The following is a 24,555-nucleotide window of genomic DNA, read 5'->3' on the forward strand; positions in this document are numbered from 1 at the left end:
CATCTGGGCGCAAAGCCGTTTGGGCGCAATGCCATTTGGGCGAATCCCGTTTGGACGCAACCGCTAATCTCGAGACCTCTATTGCCTTCGAGAGAGGCATCGAGGATGTGCGCAGTGACGAGTGGACGTTCCCGTGAGTTAGAGTCGGAGTGTTTCAAACGATTGAAAGTGCCGTGTGATGTGTGATCAAAATTCGAACGATTCTGAGACGCCGCTACCTTCGTCCCTAGACGCTCGAATTTGTTTTGTGATCCGTCGTGGAATATCATCGAATAAATATGGCTAAGACTCAGAAAGGTCGCGAGAAACTTGTCTACGAAGGCTGGATGTAAGAGAGACCGTGTGATAAGTATCCAGAGTTGGCGACGTATGCATGAGAACGCTTCCCGTCCGTGCCGCGCTAGAGCGTACACCTCGATTGAGTCGGGCGAGGTCGAGGGTACGAAAGGCTCACACACGGATCCGGTCGACCCTTCGGGAGTCGAGACCACGAAAGTCCGTGGAGCTGTGAGCGACGCTGTGAAGAAACAAATGGACCACCATCGTCGGTGATGTCCTCGGTTTTCTCACGGCTTCGAAAGCAACCTTCGGACGACTCCCGGTGAGCTCGGTCATGGCGAGAATGATGAACCGCCACAGGAACGCCGTTTCGAACGCTCCGGCGAATTTCGAAATCAGGAGCTCCATAGTGATTCGAGAACACTACCGCGAACATGAATTCGAGCCCGGACGATTCGAGAATTCCGTCGTAGCTGACAGCGGCGAAGGAGATGTCGACCGCATAATCATCCACGAGAGAGTGGATAGGCTTAGTCTTATAGCTATACGTCGATGGGACCTTCAGTCTTTCCCCACCGACTTATTCATAGGTACTCTTAGCTCGCAAGTGTCGACTCAGGGAAGGGGGTTCCGCTCTGGAAGATCTCATTGGATCGCCTCATTCTGGCCAATCCATTCAGCTTTCATTGACCGCCCCCCAGATTGTCAAGGTGCTAGCCGAACGATCACAGTGTGTCCCCCCGGTCGCGTATGCGCTGCTTCCGAACAGGACCGCTGAAACCTACACGAGGGCGCTGAGTCTCCTGAAGAACGCGTGGCCGGCTCTGAGTCCTCTGTCCGTGGTGATGGACTTCGGGAGGCTGTCATGAACGCCGTGCGCAGCGTTTCCTCATCCGATACGAGAATGGATGTAGATATGTTTCTTGTAGAGTGGATGTGGATATGTTTCTTGTTCAATGGATATGTTTCTTCCAGCTCGTGAAGAACATCAAGCTGGCGGAAGAAGGGCTTATGAGTGGGTAAGACCCGTTCACTGAGGTGATCGATGGATGGATGGATCGACTGGATATGCTGAACGATTTCATATGCTCATTTTGATTTCCATTCGGATCTTGGAGAGAGAACTCCTCTGATCCGGCTCGCCATTTCCGACCCTCATCCCTTAATAGCTCCATCTCAATCTTCTTCCCTGATAATTCTTTCAACAGGTATAGTAATGACGACGAATTCGCGCTCAACGCGAGCATAATCGCTGCCTCGGCCTCCGTTACACCGGCCGAGATGAATAACGCGATCTCCGAGCTCGCAGCACTTCTGCCGCCGGAGCTCGTCGCCGTTCTCAATTACTTCGAGGACTTATACCTCGGAAGATTGAACGGAATCCCCCCGAAGGAGCGACAGAGAGACGGGAGTCACTGTTCCCGCTAGACATGTGGTCAGTCTTCCAACGAATGGTCGACGGCAAAGCGCGTACAAACAACTACGCGGAAGGCGCTCATCGACGCATGCAGCTCGAGTTCGGAGTCAGTCACCCGACGCGATGGAAGTTCATCGACGGCTCGAGAAGGATACAGAGAAATCGAGACTTCCTGTTGGAACAATTCCTCGGAGGTGTTCCAAGTGCTGAAAAACGCAGTAAGTATGTGGAGGCCGACCGGAGGATTTTAGACACTGTGCGGGACTTTTCGAACAGTACTCACGTGGAGGATCTGCGGGGTATTGCGCACAACTTCTCCATGGAGTCGTAAGTTGTGGTTCATCAAGTTCTGCTCGTCTTCGTAAAAATATGTGTAAATTAAAGTTTACGATAATAAATATAAGTCCGCCGTGCGCCAACAATGTGGTGGGTATGTGTCGCCTATGGCAAAGAAAGCGAGAAAACGATAACTCAAGACTGAACCCTCGAAAGCTGCGCCAAGGAGCGCATTCATAAGGTGTTTTCATTCTCACGATCACCAGGTCCTGTTTCCCGTCGTGATCAGCCCCCTCAGATTAGAGGTCTTACCCATTCGGCGCCAAATTTCATTTCGCCCAAATGGCACCGCGCCCAAATAGCATTTCGCCCAATCGGAGCTCGCGCCCTTTTGACTTTTCGCCCGAATGACCTGTACCGTCCCAGGATAGACATGGCAGCAGAGACAGTGGGTCTCGGTTGGTGCAGCAGCAGGAGAGATATGATCGCGTCTTCGACGCTCCGTCGCCAGCAATCAGGAACGCTCAGAATTGGGAGCCAGCCCGCTCCTTCAAGCAGTTCTGTTCGCAGATGCAAAAATAATGCTTAATCTCGAAGAAAATCCGTCTGAAAATCGCAATGGTATTCAGTGGTCGGAACAGAAATGAGTTGCTATGAATTTGATTATTGTGAAGAACGTACCGCGTACCGGCATGAACGAATCTTGGCATCAATTCCTCTGACTGACTGAACGCTGAGAGCTCGAGAAGGTGATCATTATGGGAAAGCAACGAAGTTCCTTAAGCCCGGGGGGTTCCCATATTCCTTCGGTGTGCTGTGGTTGTTGATGTTGTGATGCGGGGCTCGAGTAGGGGTCGAGGCCCCGTCTGTTCGGATGTCGCTTCAGCACACCGCAAGTCATTCAATATCACGAAAATCCTTCTGGGAGAGCTCCTGAAATCCCACAGTCAGATAAGCCTTGATTACGTCCCGTTGGAGACGTTTGCCAAACAGCAATCAGTCCGTTTGATAAGCGATATTCTGGAAAAACTGAACCATCTCACTCTGGCCGTCGAGGATGTGAAGATTCACATCTTGAACATCGCGGCTTCTTCCAACTTGTATCGTAAGCAGCAATCGGTAGCCGGTGCCGCCATGGCAATGAAATGTCTACGCGCATTCATTCTCGCCGTTGCCGAACTCTGCAATTTATTTGAGCTCAAGAGTAACCATGAATTGACAAATTGGTTTCTGAGCGCGTCGCTTTGCGAGCAGACCCTCCGTGCATTGAACATCAGAGTGGCGTATCCCGCTGTAGACTTCATCCCGCGTATGGAAGATTTCGTAGCGACCCGTACGTTGGGGAAAGGCGGTTTCGGTGCCGTTTTCGAAGCACGCTTCGTCCCGAAGAACATCGTGGTGTGCATCAAGCTCATACCATTGAGTAGATTAAAGAAAGTTTCCTTCGCTTCGCTCGATAAGATTTTAGCATCCGTGACAGGTAAAACTGTAATGGCATAAAACAGAAATACTCTGGCAGAAGGAGCCACAGATGAGAGCATGCTATCCAACTCGGACATCTGCTGTTGCAGAACATGCGAAACTGGTTCAGTATTATTCCAGTTTCTTGACAACTGAGGCGTACGTCACCGTGATGGAATGCGTTCAAGGAATCGATCTCATAAGATTCATCGAGGCTAGGGGCGAGCTTTCAGCCGACAAGAGCGTCGTGGTCCTCCTGCAGATGGTGAAAGCCATTGCTCATCTGCACGCCCACGGTTTCATACACCGGGACGTAAAGCTCTTGAACACGCTCATTCTCCCTGGGGGTCATATTAAAATCATCGATTTCGACACCTGTAAGATCTGTATGGCTCACTTCGTGGAAACGAAACCTTTGCATACGTACTTCGAGAAAACGGCGAACGAGTTTTCGGATCAAGACTACGCTGGAACGATCACGTTCCTTCCGCCGGAGATAATTCTACGAGAGTCTTACGGGAGATCGATTGATTGGTGGGCGATCGGAGTGACGAGTTTCCGACTGCTAGCGGGGAGATTGCCATTCAGATCGAAACACCGGCAAAAGTTGAAAGAGATGATTGTCAGAGAGGAGCCTGAATTCCCGAAAGAAACCGAAGAATCCGCGAAAGATTTCACGCTTCGGCTGCTGCACAAAAACAAGTCGAAGCGCCTGGGCTCTAGAAGCTACACCGAGCTCACGGGTCACAATGTCTTCAAGAATGTCCGGGGCGATCTACCCTCGGACGGTGTTTATTTCGAGACGAATGTCGGTAAATCCACGACCTTGAGAAAAGAGAGATCGAAGTACGGCCACTGTCTGCGGGTCCATGTTTAATAATTTTGTCCGTATGCTCTTCTTCGAGGCTCCATAGGGCAAGACCAAGTCTAAAAAGAGTGGGTATTTCCAGGAGGGCGGATGGACGAGTGGAAGAGAACTGCGAGTACGTGACTCTGTCCAAATGTGCGAATGTGAGGAAAACTGAACAAAGGAACTTGCTCACTTATGCGTCCCAGATTTGGAGAAGGATAATACGCCCAGAGCTTCCCGGTGAGTGGACCACGTAAGTGCGGTCGATTTCGGTCGGTCTATTGCCCTCATATCTGAAAAAGATGCTCAAACTCGCTCGAGATTTCTTGCAATTATTTTTCCCCCGGAGCCGAGCTCGCGACGAGCGATGTACGCAGTAGCCAAGACCTATCGTTCCTACTATCACATCAGACAAGTGAAGCCGAAGAATTCATACCTGATTATGGTGTGTTTACTCTCCGGGCCCAGATGGTTTATTTATGCCACCCGCAGCTGCTCTGAGAATTGAAAATATTTCTAACCGTCGCCCTGCCGAATTTGCCCTCCCCTTTTGAAGGTCCTCCCCGACAGTCGATTGTATCGGATTGTACAGCTCACTCCACGATTCGCATAGAGACCACGAATGATCTCTCCGAAATCAGAAGTCCGGCGGGATGTCGAAAAAGGGGAGCGAAGTGTCGCTTGAATTGAGCCAATCGGAGCTTACCCATGATTAAAAATATCATGAATCGCCCGGATCGTGAGGTTCCCGATGGATTTGGAGGATGGTCTGCTCGGAGATCCCTCGCCTTTGTTTCGGATAGATCGTTCCGTATTTTCTAACGTATAGGACGCCCCGGTGTATGAGATGAACCCCGAAATTCTTTCGTGAACTCCTATATTATTCACACAAATTAGAAAAGACGCAATCCCGATTTCTTTGGGAGTGTGCCCTGTATGTGCGACGGGAAATACACTTCCTACCTTTGATTCCGACTCTCTTCTCGAGTTGCGTTCGCGCACAATGCTTCGACTCGACCTGCATCGGAGTCCCGTATACATCGAGGTTTACGATTGTCCTCGGGGAAAATATCACCGCCTTGATTATTCGACAGCTGTGACAGGAAGCGAGCGAGTCTTTTGAGGATCCCTCTTTTCAATGCAATGTGCTCCCCAGGCTATGAACCCCACAAAGGTTTCATGAGGCGGAGACAGACCTGAATCTCTGATGAAATTTCGTGCGCCCGCACTTTCCAAGAAAGTCTATCGGCTCCGGTCGTTGCACCCATCGATAGGTCTGAATTTTAGATAGGAATCCGGCCGAACTGAGGGGAACGACGGCCCACAGATTCCCCGAATCGGTTTCATTATGAATGGAACTCCGGTGGTACACAGAAGACCAGCTCGAGCGGGAGAATCCAGTGCAGAAATACCTTTCGAGTCCTCGCGGAAGCTGGGAAAGTTTCCCGGGGAATCTTGGATGGGCAACCGTTCTTCGATGATCCGGATGAATTCGCGTGCTCATTTATCGTCGTGGCCCGAACATCCAGGTGCTGCGGAGAAGTATGTCCGCCGGTGGCGTGGGGACTCCATTTTTCATTAATGGACATGTCTGTTTTACCGTCGCGTTTCCGCTGCCGGAACCGGTTGTAAGGACACAAAGAAACGTGATGCAAGCTCTCGACATTCAGGGCTCTCGTTTTCCCTAGCCGGAACCCCGTTCGAGGCCTGTGTTTAACTTTCTCATTGACCCGAATTGCAAGCTGTAAGCAAGTGCTCTAGCGGGGCTCTGTCCACGAAACAAGATACTGCAAATATATATTTATAGATATATGCCCTGGGCACCGCTTGTTCCATGGGATTACCGGTAGCACAGTCTTGCTCCTAGTGGTCTCGTTTTCTCCGTGGGTCAGATAGAGTGACCCGATGCCCGAATGAACAGGCAGACTCGTAAATTGTTGACTACGTCACGGGACATTGCGGTAGCCCCCGAAGAAGGAATATACGGGTAACACATATTTCCCGGCCGCGTATCTGAAGGTCTCGCCTTCCCGCGGGGACCCATTCGTCTGACCGAGTGGCCCACGTGTTGAGATTGTTTTTACCTACACGCGAATCGGATCACTCGGAGGTTTTAGGAGCCCTACGAGTCAATATGGAGAATTCCACGGAATGTACGGAAAGAGGCCGAATTAAATTCCTCACCCTCTTGTGCCTATAGAGCCCGGAACGAGACGGCTAGCGGGGTTGAGTTCGCGGCGGAATGACCACTAGTCTTTGCCAACTCAGGCTTTCCTTCGTTGCGGTATTCCGAAGTCAACGAGCAAAAATTAATGGGAAAGCGAGGAAAGCATGTTTACCCTCAATCTTCGATCATCGACACTTGGCAACGTCCGAGCCAGCTATGACCGACCTTCGATTCTAAGCATGTCGATATAGTCATTGTTAAAAAGTTTTGATATTGTTTCCCCTGGAAAATCGTGAATTTTTTCAAATCCCGCTAATTCTTGTCTGGGTAGTTGGGTAGCTTGGAGGAGTCATTTCTCGAAGTGTCAAGTCCCCGCATCGGCTTCTCCGCACAGAGAACTTCGCTATTCGCTAGCCCTTCCGCTTCGGATTTCATGAGCGTAACCAAATGCGGAGTTTATACGGTCCCACCCTGTATGTACCAACCGTTTCACCTTCATCCCGCTATCCTCTGGCATGAGGAGGGAGTCTCCTACATTCATTTACCCTTTCTTCTTCAACGACGTGGCAGTCTCCCAGCATCCCCAGAGGGGGAGCTCGAAGTCGGGGGAACTCCGGCACTTGAATAGCGCTACACCAGAGAACTCTCAAAGAGGTCGGATGAAGGATTAGAGACTTGATCCTTCGATCGGCTTGATTCCGATTCGCGTGTGGCGCGGCACCGAAACTGACCCGGTTGACAGCGCCCACAACTTTTGAATCAGCTGACGGTTAGAGCTGGCAATCTTGTTCACACTGGAAACATCTCCCTAAGCATTGTGCTCTCCGTGAAACGCTGCGGCAGGAAGCCCGGCATGTAGCATTCATCACTGCTGGAACTGCTGGAGTTTCGAAGAAGGCAACGGAGCTCACAACCACGATGCGAATGGAATATCACATCTCGGTGGAAGTTTTCCCGCCCCCGTAATTTCCCATTCAACGATCATTAAATGACGCAAGTACACGACGAGCGGGACTCGGAGAGCCGGTATCAACGTCTTCGAAAATCCGGGATGCGAGGTTCGACGTTTCAGGGATTCAACAGAGAAGGGGGATAAAAGAAGCTTGACTCCAAAATCGAGGACGAAGGTCTTCCTTTCGAATTCCAGATAACGAAGTCATCACAGACGGAAGTACCGAACAACTCGGTAAGATCGAGAAATCGAATACACATGGATTGGATTTCCGGGCTAATGGCTGGCTGACAGCGGAGAGCTTCCATCAGAGCCTCCCGCACTTCTAGAGAGAAAAGAATTTCGTTTAAGTTTATAACAATCTCGCTCTGACCGACGGATGTATCAATCGGGGCTCAAGGACGAAGCCCTTCTTCGATGCGGCACAATCCATCGATATGACTTTCGCTGACGAGAGTTCACAGACTCCAATGTGATGAGACAGGTTGCTCTTGGATTCTCGATCGGATCCGATAAGGGTGAGAGCAGCGTCGAAGATAACGAGTCATAAGTCTACAGTCTGGAGAATTTCGCATGGGGTTTCTTGAAAAAAAGTCTGATGGATCAGAGATCACCGATCCTCATCTCGCTCTGGAGACGCTAGCGAAGTAATCGCAGGAACATCTTCGGAATTCATACGAATATATTCCCGCTATCCAGTATTATCTAGGCAGCATACTTCTCCAGGCGCTGGAGAAAGTTTCGCCTATATATTCAATTGATCTCTTCTCCACATCGTATTTACATCGGAACATGCTTCCGGGCTCGCATCACGAATAATGGAATCGATGACGGTAGGAATCCAGACCATGTTTAGAGGGAATTAGTTTCGAGGGTCGACAGGGAAATGCACGGGACAAACAAGAATTACCTGTTCATAAATCACCGCCCGCGGGACTCGGAGCACGTCTATTACCCTCTGTTTCCCCCGTAGAATTCCGCAGCTCGGAACAACCTCTTCCGGTTTCCCCGAGCCAGTGTTTTTCCGTTGTTTTGATCCTTCCTATGACTCGTTCCAGTTGTGCGTAGTCCCGCTCGTGCAATCGCGGGAGCAGCGCTGGAGATCACAATGAACGCTTACTCCATTGTTTACCCCCACCGCGCGAAACCAGGAATTACGAAACGACAAGCTCCCCAGTGATGACGGCAGCGACTCCTCCATCCCAAAGGTCGAGCAGAAAGTAGCCGCCCAACTCATCGCGCAGCGAACCAGTTTTGCGGCTTAACTAGGTGAAGGACTCTAGACAGCAGCCATTTGCTTTCAACTTTTTCCGGCTCGCTTTGACCGTCTAGTCTCCCGTGAACAATGAAATATTTCACTTCAACCCCCCCCCTCACGATTATAAGGCGAAAGTTTCGGGACTTCTTCCGAGCGTGGGAACACTTTTCAATTCGCTTCACATTTTTTTATCTTGTTCCGTCCACCATGACCCAGAAACGAGCGCATGAACGATTGACGAATTCCACCGCGATGAAAGATGGAACGAACTCCGTATGAGCGAGAAGAAGGCGTCACACTGACCGGACAAGCGACCGAGCGGTCGGCCACTGGGACACCGAGTTGACGGGAAAAGTATTATGCTCTCGATCGCACGGACGTACGGAATTGTTTCCAATGCCGTCGATGCTCAATATGGCCCGTCGGCCATTCCTGCTGGTATGGATCGGCGCGCGCCACGTTCCTCTATGCGTGCGGTCGCGGTTTACTGCGGGGATTTCCCCCCGCGTTCTAGCTATCAACTGGACTTGGTGGCTGTGGTGAGTGCTCCGTTTCTGGGTCAGTTCTGCTTGCTTGGCAGATTATTATTGATCGGCCGAGGATCTCCCGCGGACGACGAACAGGACGATAGAGGAAGCTCCCGAATCAGAACTCCCGAAGCCATCAAGCATCTGACGTTGACTGTTACTCGCTCGCTAGTCGGATAGGGCTTCGCCTGCACGTCTACCGTCGATTGGGGTAAGTTCCCAGTCTGATGGAGCAATACGCTCGGAACAAAGGCTCGACATGGGCCATCGGCATTGAAATCAGCTCTCTGTGCATCCGGGTATCGATGGTATGTGACGAATAATGGGAAATCCGGCAATCCGCAGATGTTCAACAGGACTCTCGCGAACGTCAGGGTTCGGTAGCCCATGGCGGCAATTAGGTCATTCGTACCAGAAGGATCCGAGCTGACGCGAGCCGAACGCCTGCTCTAGACCTTTCATGCCGAGCACCGATGTGAACACTCTTCATGCATACGAGGCTGGGCGCGTTCGCGGAGCTCCCAATCCATATCGAATCATAAACCACCCGGCTCCGAAGGCTGATACCTCGCCTATGACGACGATGTTGGCAACGTAGCAGCAGCCCCGATTGCGGAGTTTGCAAACATGAATAATGTCTCGTCAAACACCGCTTCAATGCGTCTGTGAGCCGAGTTGCGGCAAAAGATCCAAACCCTTGGCGGAACGATGCGATCCCGGACTGACTCCCCTCAGGGATGGGGGAAGACAGCCTCTTGCCTCAGCGTTGAACTATCGATGAATCGTGTCGACCGCTTTGCAAGAACTTTGTCAACCTAGAAAGGCATTGCCGTGGAAGGGCCGTATACGACAGATCGGGTCTCTACGAAATGAAAATGTCTCCAGGAGCAATATTCGCACTCGGGGCGTTCCTGCTGTTTTCCGGAACGCTCTTTCTCGCTATGGCCTCACAGCAGATATCGGGCGAGGCGATGGAAAGCTTCAGGGGATGCTCCGAGCAGCTTATTCAACTGAAAATTCTCTCTGAAAACTTGGAATCTGGCGGAGGGAGGCCCATAAGTATACCCTGGGATGCCTTACGGGAGTATCAATGGATGGGAAGAAGGGGAAAAATCCCCTTCTAGGGCCCCGAATCATCGTTCGTAAGACAAACTCGGAAGTCACGCGACAACTTCCTCCAGTCGATGGGGAACGGAAGTTTCGTTCCGAGAACGTCCGAGGGGGATTACTGGTCATTGCTGAACTGAGCCTCATCTTGTATTGTCTTCACGGAATCGGAGTCTGGAACTCCCGCAAGTGCTGCGTCATAGAAAACCGATTTGCGGGAGGACTCCCCGGACCCTGTCGGGATCGAGCGATCTATTTGTGATTCCTCTCCTCCGCAGAAGTGCTCGAAGAGCTCTTCACAGCGTCGCTCTGACGAATTGTTCCTCAGACACGAGAAGAAAACAGCTTGATCCTTTTTGCAGCGACTCGATTCATCGCATGCGTGGCCTCATCGTTTATGCATTCATCGTCGCGGACGGTGTAAGTTTACATCTTGTTCCCAATATGGACAGTGGATACGCTCGAAAGTGGGTCACAAGATTGTTGGACGGCAGCTGGCTCCGCTCTCTTCGCGCTCGAGTCCCCGACCTCGCTCGGGAGTTCGGATGGGCCCGCGCTCCCTCCTGCCGCCGATATCAGCGATCCGCGAATCGCTTTCCTGCAACAAAATCCTCCCTCCGTCAATATCGGGACTCATTGCCGTCTTTGAGGATTAGCTCAATATTTCGCGTCGGGATTCCACCGTACGGGGTCGGAGTCTCTCGGGGATGTCGGAACGGAATTGAAAACTGAGGCCCGAATGAATTTCCGACGATCGGGAGCACTCAACGAGCCTTCTCCTCATTCGAATATTCAAATCGAGGGGTCTGCGTCGTCGGTGGAGGCTGCTCTACTTTCTGGATGGGAATCCGCGGTACGGATCTGGAGGAGCTGTCCTCATTCGGGAGCCTAAGAAGTGTCTGTGCTGATGGAGACCGTCGGAAGAGCGACGGATAGAATTGCTTCCTGGGGAAAAGTCCAGAACCGACCGAAGGCATTGCGCGTCCAGGGAAGCGAATCGCGGAAATCTGGATTCGTGGACTGAAGGTCTACATTGGCCTCGGGCATTCATTTCGACGGCAATCTATCGACTGCGCATTCTGGACTCGGCCGCGCCAGATCTCCGAAACCTTGCCATTCGGAGCTCTCGAGAATCGCAGTTTCGTGTGATCGAACGTCGAAGCGACCATTTCTCTTGGTCGATTTCCCTGACCACAGCTCGCTCTCTACGCCCATGAGACACCGACAGAACATCGCCGACGTTTTTCGCCTATTCCGAAGGAAATCGGAGAGACTGGAGAGCAATCCAGCCTTCGGAGAGAGAACACCTTGGCCTCGGACAGAATGTTTTCGTGACAGTGAGAAAAGCATTCCAGAAAATGCTCGTCGACGAGATCTAAATTGGTCAGACCGAGTCTGAACAGCGGTGTTGTTGTCAAGCCTAAAATTAGCCCTAGTGCTCAGCCTGATTTTCCCCGAATCCTAACCGTAGCGCGCATTCGCCGTGGCCGCTTTCGCCTTCATTTGATTGGAAATACCTTCCGAGCGTTCGAGATCACAGGGAGTCTCCGGACTCGCTGGGAGTCCCGGTAGACCTCGAAGCGAAAGACGATCACGGAGGTCCTGAAAACCTCAGCTCTGAGTTTTCAGAGTCCCAGGAGGTTTCTGTCTCGCAATCGAAGCGTACGCCATCATCCTCAGAGGATGCAACGAATCGAATGAGGACGAGGGAATGAATTCTCCCTGATTGCCCGCTGGCCGGCCCGCTCACTTGCTTAAGCATTCGCTAGCCGATGTCCATCGATCCGATTGGACTCCACAAGGTCTGGCTGCTCCTTCGCGAAGATAACAGAACTATCGGTCGACGAGCGAGCCCAAATCAGTTTACGCTTCACCCGAACGGCCCGATAGAATGACCTACTTTGCTCCCGGAAACACTTGAGCTATTCATGTTCTTCTTTGATTCTCTCGCATTGTGTCCATCCCGAAAATAGCAGACTTCCATCTTGCGTGCGTTCGTCCGCTCCCCGCCCCCGCATCCCGGCTTCAGATCATCTGTTTCATAAGCTGCCGAGAAACTTTCGAAAAGGTCTCCGACTGTCGCAAGCTCAACATCTGTCCCGAGTTCAAAACATCGCCACCCGATTGACCTGCAATTTCGCTTCCTGGTCCCCACCTCGACCGGGGCACGCTCCTGAATGAAGGTTTCCGTTCAGTCGAGCGTGAGACGCAACGATACTCTGGGGGGCATTGGGCATTGGTCTCATCAGTTTCGGAGACCGGGGGCGTCAGAATGGAACGCCAAGTGTCCGGCAGCATGTCGATCGGTCGGAGACATGAATGTTCGCGGGGATCGTTTGCGCCCATATAAGTTTCTCCTCTCCCTGACATGATTCCGTCCTCTGATTTCTCCCGCCTCGTTCAGGGGGGGGGGCGCCCTGAAAGGAACGCCCACACTTGACTGACAAGCTCTGAGAGGCTTCTCCCTCGGTGACCTAGTTTGCCGTTTCCTTTTCTGGAGCACAGATCGGATGAATGTCCACTGTTGTCCCCGATAGAGTTACCTGCTGCGAGAATCGGTCGTCGGCACTGATTTTGGCCGTCTCTCGTCTCCTTGAGTGAGGCTCTCCGCAGCTGATTCATTCGCTCGGAGGGACAGGATCGGATCCTATGTCCCGCTCTGGTCCTTTATTGGAGGGGCGAGTAGCGCTCGAGATAAATATAATAGTGACACCCGCAACAGCTTTCTGTGTAGAAGTTTTCTATCGGGCAATCTCTTGAGCACCCTGGGCACAAAAGCGTCAGGAAGAGAACGTCGGCGGGCGGTGAATGCACGCGTCGAAAAGTATTTTGTCCATAGGCTCACCCCGCCTTGCGTTTTCGCGACGGGAAGCCTGAAGGCTGGAGCCCGGGGTCCGAGAGTCCAGAGGGCCCCGAGACTTTTAGAAGAAACCCCCGTGCATGCTATGCGCATTTCTGCATCAATGCCGTTTCCTTCATTGCCTCGGCACGAAGTCGGGTCAGTGGGCCGCTTCGAGGGGGTCAGAGTGGGATAGTCACGTGGAAATGCGTAATCAACTGCGAGCTGAAATCATTCATTCCAATAGATCATCGGTGGGGGGAACGACTAAGATTAGATACAGAGTCGATTTTCAGGAAAACAACGTTGAGAGAGGTTAGATATGAACATCGATTTCTGGAAGTCATCCTGACTAATAATGGCGTGACCCGGCTCCTCCCCGACGGGGATAGTCCGACGACCTCATTGAGCGCCTGGGCAAGCGGGAAACCAGCGACGCTCCTGGAGCGCGTATTCTGTTTGAGCGGCTCCTGGGGGAGGAAGTTTCCCGCGAGGTCATCATCACTCGATTGGAATACCTCGGACACGTCCATCTCGGTATTAGTACGCGGGATTCGGAACCAGCCTCCGCGATATCTGTCCGAGCATACCAAATATAATGGGGACGGAAAGAATGAGTGCGAATTTCCGACACTCAGTGTTACATTACTTGGGCAGACTGTCCGTAATGATTATCGCTCCACATCGAGACTACAGTTTTCCAGGATGGCTCCTCTATGGAGAGATTTCCTGTCAGGATGTATGAATTTCTCTCCGGGAATCGTTGACGACCTAAATAGTTGAGAGTATGCTCCCTCGGCCTCTGCTGAGCGGGTTGTGCACCCAATGGAGTATTCGTCAGACATTGAATAAGGTTCGCTTTCTTTTATGGCGAACGTCTTGCCATTGTCAATAAAGTTGTGACCCACTTTCGCGGTAGAAATTCCCCTTCACCATAGCCTCTTCGCTCTCCGTGGACAACCCTCACATTATTTATCGGAGACCAGATCTTATCCGAATTCTCGAAAAGACGAGAATACGCGATTTGCGGGGCCTATGCCCCTCATTAGTGGATACGTCGTCGTACCGTAAGTCGTCGTAGGTTGAGACCCTGCTTTCATCCCTCCACCTGACCACGTCGAAGCTTACATATCTCCATCACGTTCGCGATCAGTGACATTCTAATGAAGGCTGCTGCCATCTACTGAACGGATGAAACGGAGTCGAACAGATGGATCAGGTTCACGTGATGAGCACGTTATCGGAGCGCTCGGAGCTGAGAGGACAACTTATGAAACTAACCGAGATCCGAGCTTGATATTTACTTCGGAGATCCCCGATCCCGCTTCGGGGGTAGACAGCGGGACCTGGGACTCACTCAGTAAACTTGGCGCCGTCTAGGGTTGTTTGCTCCTGAAAGTGATTTCGGGTCTTTGATGGGCTGGAATTTCAATTCATTAGGAGTTACATCTGAGCTCCGTAGGACGATTCCACCCTAAGCTGCAGCGGTTCGGGCTCAAAATATGCCCGAGGCGAATTTTCTTCCTTGTAATCCCTCGCAGAGAACCTCCAGGAAACTCACATGGACCCTTATCCTGTAGGGAGTCGAGAATCCCTCGAAGAGCCATGCCTATACCTCTCCAATTATTATCGAAAGGGATCGATGTGAAGGCGAATACTGCTGTTGGGCTCACCCATTGCAGCCCGATGCTGGAGGGAAAATTCTCTCCCTCCAATCGCGAGGAAAGAATGGGAAATATTCACATCTGGGAGTCCTGGGAAAGAATTTACGTGTATATGTATATCCATCCTCGACTTGTGCATCGATTCTCGGCAATGTCACGGCTTCCCGTGTTGTTTTCCTTCGAGCAGATTTTCTCTAGGCGAGGGCTACCGAAGCGATTCGAGTGCGGTTATTGGAGTACTTACGTCGATTCGATGCGCCAGACTTTTCCGGGGAAACGCCAACATGGATTACACGAGTAGCGTTGCGTCCCCGGTGTTGCTGAGTTAGAATCCTCCGTCAAGCTCCACAGGGTTACGAGAACTGTTTTTCTCAAAACATATCATAAAAATACAATGCAACAGAAATGGCTCTCGAGAAGGAGATTGACTTTTATTCGGGCCTAGCTACCTGTAAGACCGTTTCCGATTCGAGTGACGCGGCAAGTGTGCCCCTTACCTACAAGAACGGAGCGGAATCATGGAGGAAAGCGCTCCACTTCTATGTCTGAAGTCGCAATGAATCTACGCTTCCCGATATAGAGTTCGTTCCGATGTCCGCTCCCCATGCTTCGGAAGGCGAATTGTACGAAGAGGGACTTCGGAGCACGGGTCCCCGGCATCTTATCTGCGAAGGGCCGGGATTCCTGGTAATCCGAAACCCAAAACATTCGAAAGTATTCGGAGCAGCGGACGTCTTATGCTCAATGTTTGCTTCCGGTAGAGAATGAATGGAGAACCCATCGAGGAGTTGCATTTTGGCGAGAATCTCCACAAAATTCGGGATGTATCGTCTCTGAGAGAGGGGCAGACCCTTCTGAAGTCATTGGGGTCTGTTCGCTTTCAATGATGAATGATGAGCCTATCAAGCGAAATCTCCACCTGATATTCATGCTATCTGGATACCGACATGAGAAACAAAATATACCCACGAAACCTAAGTGAGTCGAAGTGTTTTAATGTATGTCGAAACACGCTTTCAGTGGTAGGCAGTCCCAGACCCTCCCTTTTCTCCGGGTTCTTTCCCGATACGCTCTCCACAACGTGCTACAGACGGCGCCCCGGTCGTCTTCTATAAAGGATCCAATACAAGACAAACTCTCATCAAACTCGCCTTCAGTGTGTGATAGAATAAACTACAATCAGTCGACTACGAACCGAACAGTGTAAACTTGAACCTCCACGAGACCTCCCAGAAGCACCCCAGGTGAGCTTGCAAATCTTCCCTTCATTCAGATGGAGTTCAGAGCACTCGGTCTGGAGTGCTTCGTTTCGATGCATGATGAGATCACAAGAGAGGATGATCCCTGTTTCCATGATCCGAGCTCCGATCGGAAGCCGGCCCAATGAGAGCACGAAAGAGACTTGAGTGACCACCCGAAATGTTAGGAGCCAAGGCTCTCCTGAGTCTTCGCGATCGTTGCCATTGCGCGGCTCCCCACTCTGATCCTGCTTCATGGGATCCGGTGAATTATCGCGAAACACGCCATGGGTTTCGCGGACTCTACCACTTTTGCTGTTTGATATAACTATCGATTTTCTCAACCTTCCAGAATGCCTCAGAAAATCGACTCGCCCCTACGTTCCGTAACCGACGAGGTACCTCTAGTATCGGCACGCGACAAATTCACTCTTGTCGTTCTCGGAGCTTCGAAAGTTGGTAAGTTTGATCATCCCGATGTGGGACAGAAATTTGCGAGATCTTCGTGAGGGTGCGAGTGCGCGGAACGTCGCAGAACGATTTCGCCAGGCGTCTCTCCTCGTCGGTTGATTCGAGAAATCTCTCTTGACCCCATGTGCTGCATGACGCCTTATGCGTATTCGCATTAAATTGGGTAGTGCATGGCGTTCAGAACTCTGCTACTTGCCGAGGGGCTGCTCTGGAGGATCGGATTGAATTCTATTCCTTCGTTTTTCGTCGTCTTGCGCAGTGCGGGAAAATATCCTCAATCGCCTGGCTGTTTAGACCTTATTGTGCGCGACCTTTGTGACTGCAAACATGATCCGAAATCCGAGTGTGCGATATGCTGACACATTGTACATACATGCCCCTCAGTTTTGGATGGATCTCCTCTTATCAGCTAAAAGCCGGATCCGCAGCTTTGCGGATATTCGCTCCATGATAGGGATTCCAGTAATAATTGGAGTCACGATTCCGCACGATCGGAACACCGTGCTTAAGCTGAACGAGGGCTCGGTGATGATGCGAAGGGTATCGGATACATTAACGTATAAATCCTATCCGATCTCGCGGCAACGACATCACTCAAGTTCACAATGGAAACTCATTCCGGAAGAAACGTCTCGAGGCTCTGTTGTAAATGCGATATTCGTCTACGGGCAAACTGTTTGTTCGGGACACTTCCCCCAGAATCTGATGGGCCATGTCCGAGCCATGGAGATTACATTGGCGAGTTCAAGAGCTCATGGCCTCAATTGGCCTCACTCGATCCTCTGAATTCTTTCCGGGTCGAATCGCTTCTCTCTTCCATGGGAATAAAATGAAAAACCGCCTCAGATTGTTTCCAAGACTTTCTCCCCGTCTAAGCTTCTCGAATCAACGGGGGACCGAGGATATTAGCTTGCCGTGATCCTTATTTCCCTCCAAGTCCCGCAAGTAACGAGCTCGTGAGAGGATAGGAGTGCGACGCAACTGAATGAAATTGGAAACCACGTCGCCGTAAACACCTCTCGCGTCCACAGGCAAAACTACCATAGTACAGCAATTCCTGTACGGGAACCCGCCAGAAAAATACGTGCCGACCGTGGAAGAGTTTCATCAAGGAGAGCTGGAATTCGATGGAACTTCAGTGACGCTAGACATTATCGACACGTCGGGGGCCATGGAGTTTCCGGCTCAGCTGAAGGTCAACATACAGAAAGGTATTATCTTGCGGAGTCCTGTTATTTACAAGCTTGACCTTCACTTCACCTGCATCGAGCACTGCATGCATGACAACGAGGAATTTCCTTAAATGATCTTGCACGATCGGATGAGCCCCGAATCATGTATCACTCCGTCTTGGAAGTTGGGTCCCGGACCCGATAGTTTGCTCTCGACGGCAGCGGTGTGGGTCTCCGACGTCTCTCTGGGGCCTCTCCCTGGGTCTGTTCGCCGCATGGATTCTCGACGAGCTCTGCCGACGGTGATTGGCGGGGAAGACTGCGGTGGAAGGACTCTGCCGGTTTTAGGGCTCAGAATTTTCGTCCCTTGCAGCGGACGCATTCCTGCTCGTATTCTCCTACAACAATCAGGAATCCTTCGAACAAGCGGCGCGACTACGAGATCTCATACTGAAGCTCAACAATAAGGATCCGAAAATCGTCGTCGTCGGCAACAAGGGCGATCTTCTACATGACGCTCCGGAACGCTGTGCCATAAGTCGCGAACTAGCCGAGTCGCTCGCAGTCATAGACTGGGAGGTGGGATTCGTCGATTGCTGCGCCAAGGAAAATCGGAACGTTTTAGAAATCTTCAATCGATTACTTGCACTATGCGGCCTGCCCTACGAACTACCCGAGAAACCGAAGAAGTCCAAACTGCGTAAGACATCACTCCCGTCGTTCGTGGCGAATCCATCCGATCCCAAAGTCTCGGGGAGACGGCATAACTCCTGCAATGTCTCCTGAAACCGCCAGAGACCAAGCCTGTGAAGGCAGAGAGAGAGGCGATGAGAAAAGACCAAGATCTCGGCGGGCGGGAAGTCAAACATAACGAGTCCTGAGAGCTCAGGACGAGCGAGGCAAGCTTAACGAAGCGAGCGGCTAGGAAAAACGACGACGAAATTTATGAGGAGAAATCCCCGATGGAAAGACTACTCTGTGAGCCTTTCTCAGCTGGAAGCGTTCTTTATACATTACTTTTCTTACTTTTATACATATTTTATCCCGGCCGACTGGAGCGTAGAATATTTCGGGACCGTGTAAAGTAGTACTAGTGCGAAGAGATGGTTGAGGAGTTCAGTCGTCGTTCGGATTGTACCAGAGATGACGTACGATAGCGAACAGGAATCGACTTGCTCGGTTCCTGAGAATGGAGTCCGTAACGATACGCAACACGCAACATTGAAAAGTCACTGCCACTGACACGAATACATACATATGTAGGTAGCCAGCCAGCCGTCGAGCGAGACTTCTAGGTACGAAATGCGACGCGTACGACAAATATACCTTGAAGCAAGACACGAATGAGTGTGCAGGTCGGAGATACACAGGAAGTGTATCCATGACTGGTGGATGCCCAAGTAGAAGCGGATTTTTCGCGCGTCTACCATGCGAACCACAGGGTGTGATCGAATGTGATATATGAGTGTGATTATGCCGACGATCGCGTCGGTTGGGTGATGAGTGTGATGTTTTTGAATGCGGCCAACTCTACAAGGTTCTACTCTGCGACTCGCCCTGCTCGAAGAGAGTGATGTCATCACCAATCGAGCAGAGTTCTTTTGATTAGAGGGCTGACTTCTCCTGGGATCTCTGAGAGATCTCTGAGAATCTGTCGCTGTCCATAGACCGATGTGGCTTGTTCCTGCTCTGATGGAGAGGGAAGGAATGTGACCAATAAATCAGATGTGGTGCCCAACAACAAACAGGTTTTCTCATGATTTTTCTAGTAAGCTCTGTGCGAGATAGGAGAGGGTCCGGAGTGGATCTAAATTGAGATCGCAAGTTCGGGGAACATCGAGGATTTTCTAGTGATCTCGCATCCATGGAAAAAAACTCGGGAAAGAACATTCCAGTGCTTTCCCGTGAGATCGAAACGAATCGTGGATCAAACTAGCTCATCCATCTGAATTGGTTCTCCCTCTTTTTCGCAAGTCTTTCGGTCTTACTGAAACATTCCCGACGACATTCGAGGGAAGCTTAAATGGTCAGAATGGTCTGAAGCCTCAGGTACCGAGCGAGGGAGCCGCCAGGTGGGAGGTGCCTGTAATGGGAGCTGCTGGATCCACTCGCTCAGAAGCATCGTCCGGCCTTTTCCCGCTGCCTATCGGAGGTTCAGAGCCCCGAGTGCGTACCCGACCGCCGCGTGGTCGAGACTTGAAATTGGACAGCACACAAAACGTGACTCCTCTCCTCCAAAAGAGCAAACGGAAGATTCTCGAAATCTCGGATGCCACCCAGCACAAAAAGCAAGAACGGTTTCGACGGGCTCCATCCGTTCATACACCTGCTCGATGTATCTGTTGTGCGGGATGAATATCTGGGAAACAAATCATCGCAGGCTATCTCTCCTTAGACATGCGGAAGCCAGACTGCCGCAGAGAATCTCTATTTTCCCGAGTCCGGAGGCATAGGGTTACACAACTGACTGAGGCGAGGTATAACTTGCTATAGACTCCGCCGAATCGACGGCTTAGCTAACACAAACTTCCTGTCCGAGCGGACTTGTAACACCCGAGAATGCCAGGGAATGCCTTGCGAGTCGAGTAACGCGACAAGGTGCGGGCGATGGCGAAGCGTCATCGAGTGAACGAGGAGCGAAGCCGGCTCCAAGTTCGCTCCAAACGAAGGCCGCACGCGCGCCCCAACCCACAAACGAGTCACTTCCAATGAGCTGCGAATCTCCTTCATGATCGAATATTATACAGGAATCTACCTCTGACCGTGAGCTCCGGTGAGAGAAAAAGGATGATCGAGTTCAGCTCGGTCACTGAGGCTTCTTACGAAACACCCGCATCGATTTACGGCCTGGATAGGTTCAGAAGGGTAGGAAGGAGGTACCCTACCAACAATGCGTGCTGTACGCTGCGACTCACCGTCGGGGACCCTGATTCGGGGAGATATTTCGGAATCTGAACGCAAAAGCCGGAAACGGTTTACGCGCGCACAAGAACTCTCTTGCACTTCGTTCGGTGTAATCGGCATCCTTGATCCTTGACCTCGAGTCAGAGCATTCATGCTTGTTTTTGTAAGACAAACCCGCGCTCCCATTATACGGCATCCTCACGCAGGTTTCCGGCGAGGGTCTTCGACGGGACAAGGGTCTCCCGATGATGAGAAGTTCCCATGGATCGAGCCATGAGCACCTGGTCGTCAACACTTGCTGGTACTTCACCGGAATTCCGAGATCCAGTTATCGAAGAGCATCACGGCGATGTTCGTATGGAGTATCCAATGTCTTATGAGGAGATTTAGAACGAACGTTTTCTGGAAATGTCTTCTAAGGTCGGAGTCGCCTCCAAATCTTCTGATCCGGTCGCAGTTAACAGGATAACCTCACATGCCTGCTCATTCCCGGAAATCAGCCTCTGTTCACGGGGAAAGCTGGTCGGGCAACCAGTCTCCTAGGGTCGCCTGAGATTTCTCTCAGCGGATGAGTGAACTGCACGCTGCATTGACGTCTTCTCCAGAATTCACTCAACATTCTCTTCAAGAAAACCGACGAGGGTGAACAGAGAAAAATCAGGCATTTGGTGACGATTCATGAGAAGATCGGTAACGTCTGCCCGTCGGGATTAGCTGAAGAGATGATGAATCTGCTGTATTGAAGCAAGACATTACGACTTTCGAGATTTCCTTATCTATTTGCGACTTTCGAGAGTTCCTCATTTTCCCCAGCTGCATTCAATTCGATTTGTCCGCGTTCCCCTGTTCAAAAACACCCTCCCGCCGAGGGAATGCATAGCAGGCCGATGTGAGGAGATTGAGAGGAGACGGCTGGTGCCGACGTGTCAGGTGGAGACGAGCAACTAACAACGGTGTCGTTAACGTCGCAGGCGCTGCACTGAATACCTGAAACTAGGTCAAATGTTCTCCGAGAGCTACCGAATAAGACAGTATACTAGTGAGGGAACCACTCACTGCTCTCTCCGGTGACGAAACTGCTAAACGCAATAATCGGAGACAACAATAGAGTTGACTTCAGGGTCCGAGATTTCTCGGGCTTCCGCCGCTCCGGAAGAAAACTCGCTCGATAGAATGGATAGGGTTACCGAAGGGGAAACACTGAATAATATTTTCTTCAGCTTCAGTACGCCTCGGTAGAGAGCCTCGTCCTGAACTCAGGGCTAGGACCTTCTGTTATCCCACTCGACGCTCCGGACTCTGAATGGGATAGTAGACATAATAAGATGTTCGTCCGCATTCATGGGCCGGTCCTGTGAATGGTCCCACGTGAAGCATTCACGACCGCGAACTGCATAACAATATTACTCTCAGCTGATCTTATTCCGGAGTGTGTCGTCGTCTATTCTTAGATTCTCCAGATTACTCGCACTTCCGAACAAAGCTCGGTTTGAGCTTTGAGAAGCACCCGCCGTCATTAAGTTTCTCGATCCCGTCATTGACGAATCTGAGCCGCCAGCATTCAAGCGTCGATGCGAAACAACAAAAGACAGGGGAGTCGAGAAAGAAACGGACTCGCTTCCGAGGTCTCGGTCTCAGGACCGACTGGCGACTGTGGAGGGCCCAAGGATATCCCTCGTGTGTTGCTCGTCCCTTGGGAGAGGCTGGGTATTCACAACAACAGGATTCTTCGTCGTTCCTGGAGGTGGATCGTGACAGCGAATCTGCCTGCGTCCGGGGAGCTGGCTTCGCTTTCAAGGTACTCAAGCTTCGCAGGGTATCCGGGAGAGTTGGAGAAGATCTCGGAGGCCCCAGAACATTCGACGAAAACCCAGGGGGAAAAGAAACCGGTCGGTGAAAACTCTGACGGAGAGCACCGCATCGTTCTAAACCCGCATTTCGAGACCCGTTCGAGTGTCTCTAAATTTCAATTTCTTAGGGTGCCAGGTTTTAATTCGGCGCGGGAATCCTCCTCTTCGATGCACCTGTCACCCGTGTCGAGTCTCCCAGCCGAAGTCGACACCCGCGACTACCATCTCTACTCGATGTCTCCTATCGGCGGGAATACGAAAACGATTGATCGCAATCGTTCGAGCCCTACTGCGACGCGTACAACAATTGGGCCACGGACCTCTTGTAGCTCACAGATTGGAGATTCGTTTGCGTCACTTCCGAGATGTATTTGACCAAGCGACCTACCGACCGAGCGTTCCATCCAGGCCTGCTGTCGATTGTGAGCTTGTCGAGAGATGGAGGCAAGAAGGAAAAAGGGAAGGAACAGATATGGGTTTATGGTCCTCTTTTTATTGAGACGACGCTCCTGACAAGTGGGTTAACTGACGGCTTCGTGCGTGTGGACTCTTCGCGGGTTTATTTGGCTTGCTCTCTTTGTGTCGCATCCTAGTGACCCTTCACGGAATCACTCCGCCTTGATAGGACCCCATGGCAGCCCCAGCGGACATCCTGGGAATTGCATCGCGAGGAGTGGTCGCCTGGGAGTATCCAAGCGCCTTTGTGCATAAGGTGAGCGCGATCGTCCCAGCAGACAATGTTCCTGCGAGAAACTTCCCGGAATTCGGAACCGCGATCGCCAGGCTTTTATCGGAAATTCCCAGCCTGGCATATGAGATTGAGGATGTCTAATTATGTTCGCATTTCAGGACGAGGCCGGGCAAATTGCTCGAGCTCCGCTTATGAGACCGACCTTGGAATCGCTATCGGAAAACAAAATCAAAAACAAAATGATTTCTCGAAAAACATTCACGTCCGATATTCGAAAGTCGGAAGCGCTAGAATAAACAGGCTCTGGGGTCTTTTTCAATTTGAACAAGACTTAGTAATTAAGGCTTCGGAGCCGAGACGAGACCCTGATTCCCCCGAATCCCTCCAAGGAGTTCCTCTGCGTTTCGAGTCGGCTAACCCAACGACCGAGCGGTCGGTGAGCCCGGAATGTTTTAGGAGAAACTTCATAATAAACTTGAGAGCGATACGGGTAAGCTCTGAATGAGATATTCAAAGCCGGGCTCCCAGAAGAGCGGCCTCGTCAAGTGCGACCATTAAGGGACTATTCTCTAAGCGGCCAGTTCAACGAACTGACAAATATCCGCTTCTTTTCTTCGAATAGGTACTCTCGTAAGGAGGCACAATGAGCTCAACGACTCGGATCGCTTCGTCGAGAGTCCTACGACCCGATTAACCTTATGACGAATTCCGATTGCTAAGCCGCATATTGAATGAAAAAGATCCCTTTTTAGAATTTGAGCGAAGTCACGTCGATTGCCACGGATTCGTTATAACGACGAATCTTCGTATCCGATCGCCGGCCAGGAGTCGAAGAGATGAAAACCAGAAGTCGGGAGATTGTTGTTCGAGCATAGTCCGAAGCCTTCACACTTTTATCCGGCAAAGGCACGTGTCGTCAACGAAGGCTAGTGATCGAATTGAGTCGCAGATAATAGTTGATTCGCCCAATCTCCGTCTACCGGCTAATGAAGCTGACCAGGATACAGATCAAAACAATAATCCAACTCTGATTCGAAGCCTTCACATGTAATCAGGAGAGTAAGCCGGTCCGCTCGTGGATCGCTTTTCTCGCTCGAGTTTCTTCCAAACCTCGGGATTTCGTCCTGAAGCCTCGCGTGTGCTGGAACCAACCTCAAAGCGTCAAGCCGAAGGGGCCCGTCTCGGATTCCTCGTCTCGCCTCGGTTGATTGGACATGGATTGGGCGAGCCATCTCGACATTGCCGAGACAATTACAGCGTTTGTGTCGATGACCGATTCCTCTGTGAAACAATTCAAGCTCCGATCGAAACAATGAGAGAAGTTGAACATTGGTCGGTCGAGTTGGGAGTGGTGTCTTAAAACTCAACAGATGTCAGGGGTCACCACTCCGAGAGGATCCACTCGATTCGATGAGCTCGGTTAGTTTTTCAA

The 24,555-nt window shown here is 51.2% G+C and overlaps 2 protein-coding genes across 2 annotated transcripts; both read left to right on the forward strand.

Moving 5' to 3' along the window:
* Positions 1 to 1,709: 1,709 nt before the first annotated feature.
* Positions 1,710 to 4,310, forward strand: LOC100903627 (protein kinase C theta type-like). The gene is made up of 3 exons (XM_003747353.1): positions 1,710 to 1,914; positions 2,859 to 3,452; positions 3,544 to 4,310. The coding sequence occupies exons 1-3, from the start codon at positions 1,710 to 1,712 to the stop codon at positions 4,308 to 4,310; spliced, it is 1,566 nt and encodes a 521-aa protein (XP_003747401.1).
* An 11,627-nt stretch (positions 4,311 to 15,937) lies between these two features.
* On the forward strand, positions 15,938 to 18,464 carry LOC100903765 (ras-related protein Rap-2a). Its single transcript, XM_003747354.1, has 4 exons — positions 15,938 to 16,041; positions 16,388 to 16,494; positions 17,538 to 17,717; positions 18,052 to 18,464. The coding sequence occupies exons 2-4, from the start codon at positions 16,389 to 16,391 to the stop codon at positions 18,462 to 18,464; spliced, it is 699 nt and encodes a 232-aa protein (XP_003747402.1). The 5' UTR covers positions 15,938 to 16,041; position 16,388.
* Positions 18,465 to 24,555: the final 6,091 nt, after the last annotated feature.

The sequence above is a fragment of the Galendromus occidentalis genome, unplaced genomic scaffold (assembly GCF_000255335.2).
Source record: "Galendromus occidentalis unplaced genomic scaffold, Mocc_1.1 scf7180000077516, whole genome shotgun sequence".
NCBI classification, from domain to species: Eukaryota; Metazoa; Arthropoda; class Arachnida; order Mesostigmata; family Phytoseiidae; genus Galendromus; species Galendromus occidentalis.

Excerpts from the sequence above, each read along its gene's own strand:
- LOC100903627 (XM_003747353.1), top strand. The coding sequence starts at position 1,710 with ATGTGGTCAGTCTTCCAACGAATGGTCGACGGCAAAGCGCGTACAAAC. Across the intron at positions 1,915-2,858 it reads TCCAAGTGCTGAAAAACGCA|CACACCGCAAGTCATTCAAT; the intron begins GTAAGTATGTGG and ends ATGTCGCTTCAG. Across the intron at positions 3,453-3,543 it reads GATTTTAGCATCCGTGACAG|AACATGCGAAACTGGTTCAG; the intron begins GTAAAACTGTAA and ends CTGCTGTTGCAG.
- LOC100903765 (XM_003747354.1), top strand. The coding sequence starts at position 16,389 with ATGCCTCAGAAAATCGACTCGCCCCTACGTTCCGTAACCGACGAGGTA. Across the intron at positions 16,495-17,537 it reads TCTCGGAGCTTCGAAAGTTG|GCAAAACTACCATAGTACAG; the intron begins GTAAGTTTGATC and ends TCGCGTCCACAG. Across the intron at positions 17,718-18,051 it reads GAAGGTCAACATACAGAAAG|CGGACGCATTCCTGCTCGTA; the intron begins GTATTATCTTGC and ends CGTCCCTTGCAG.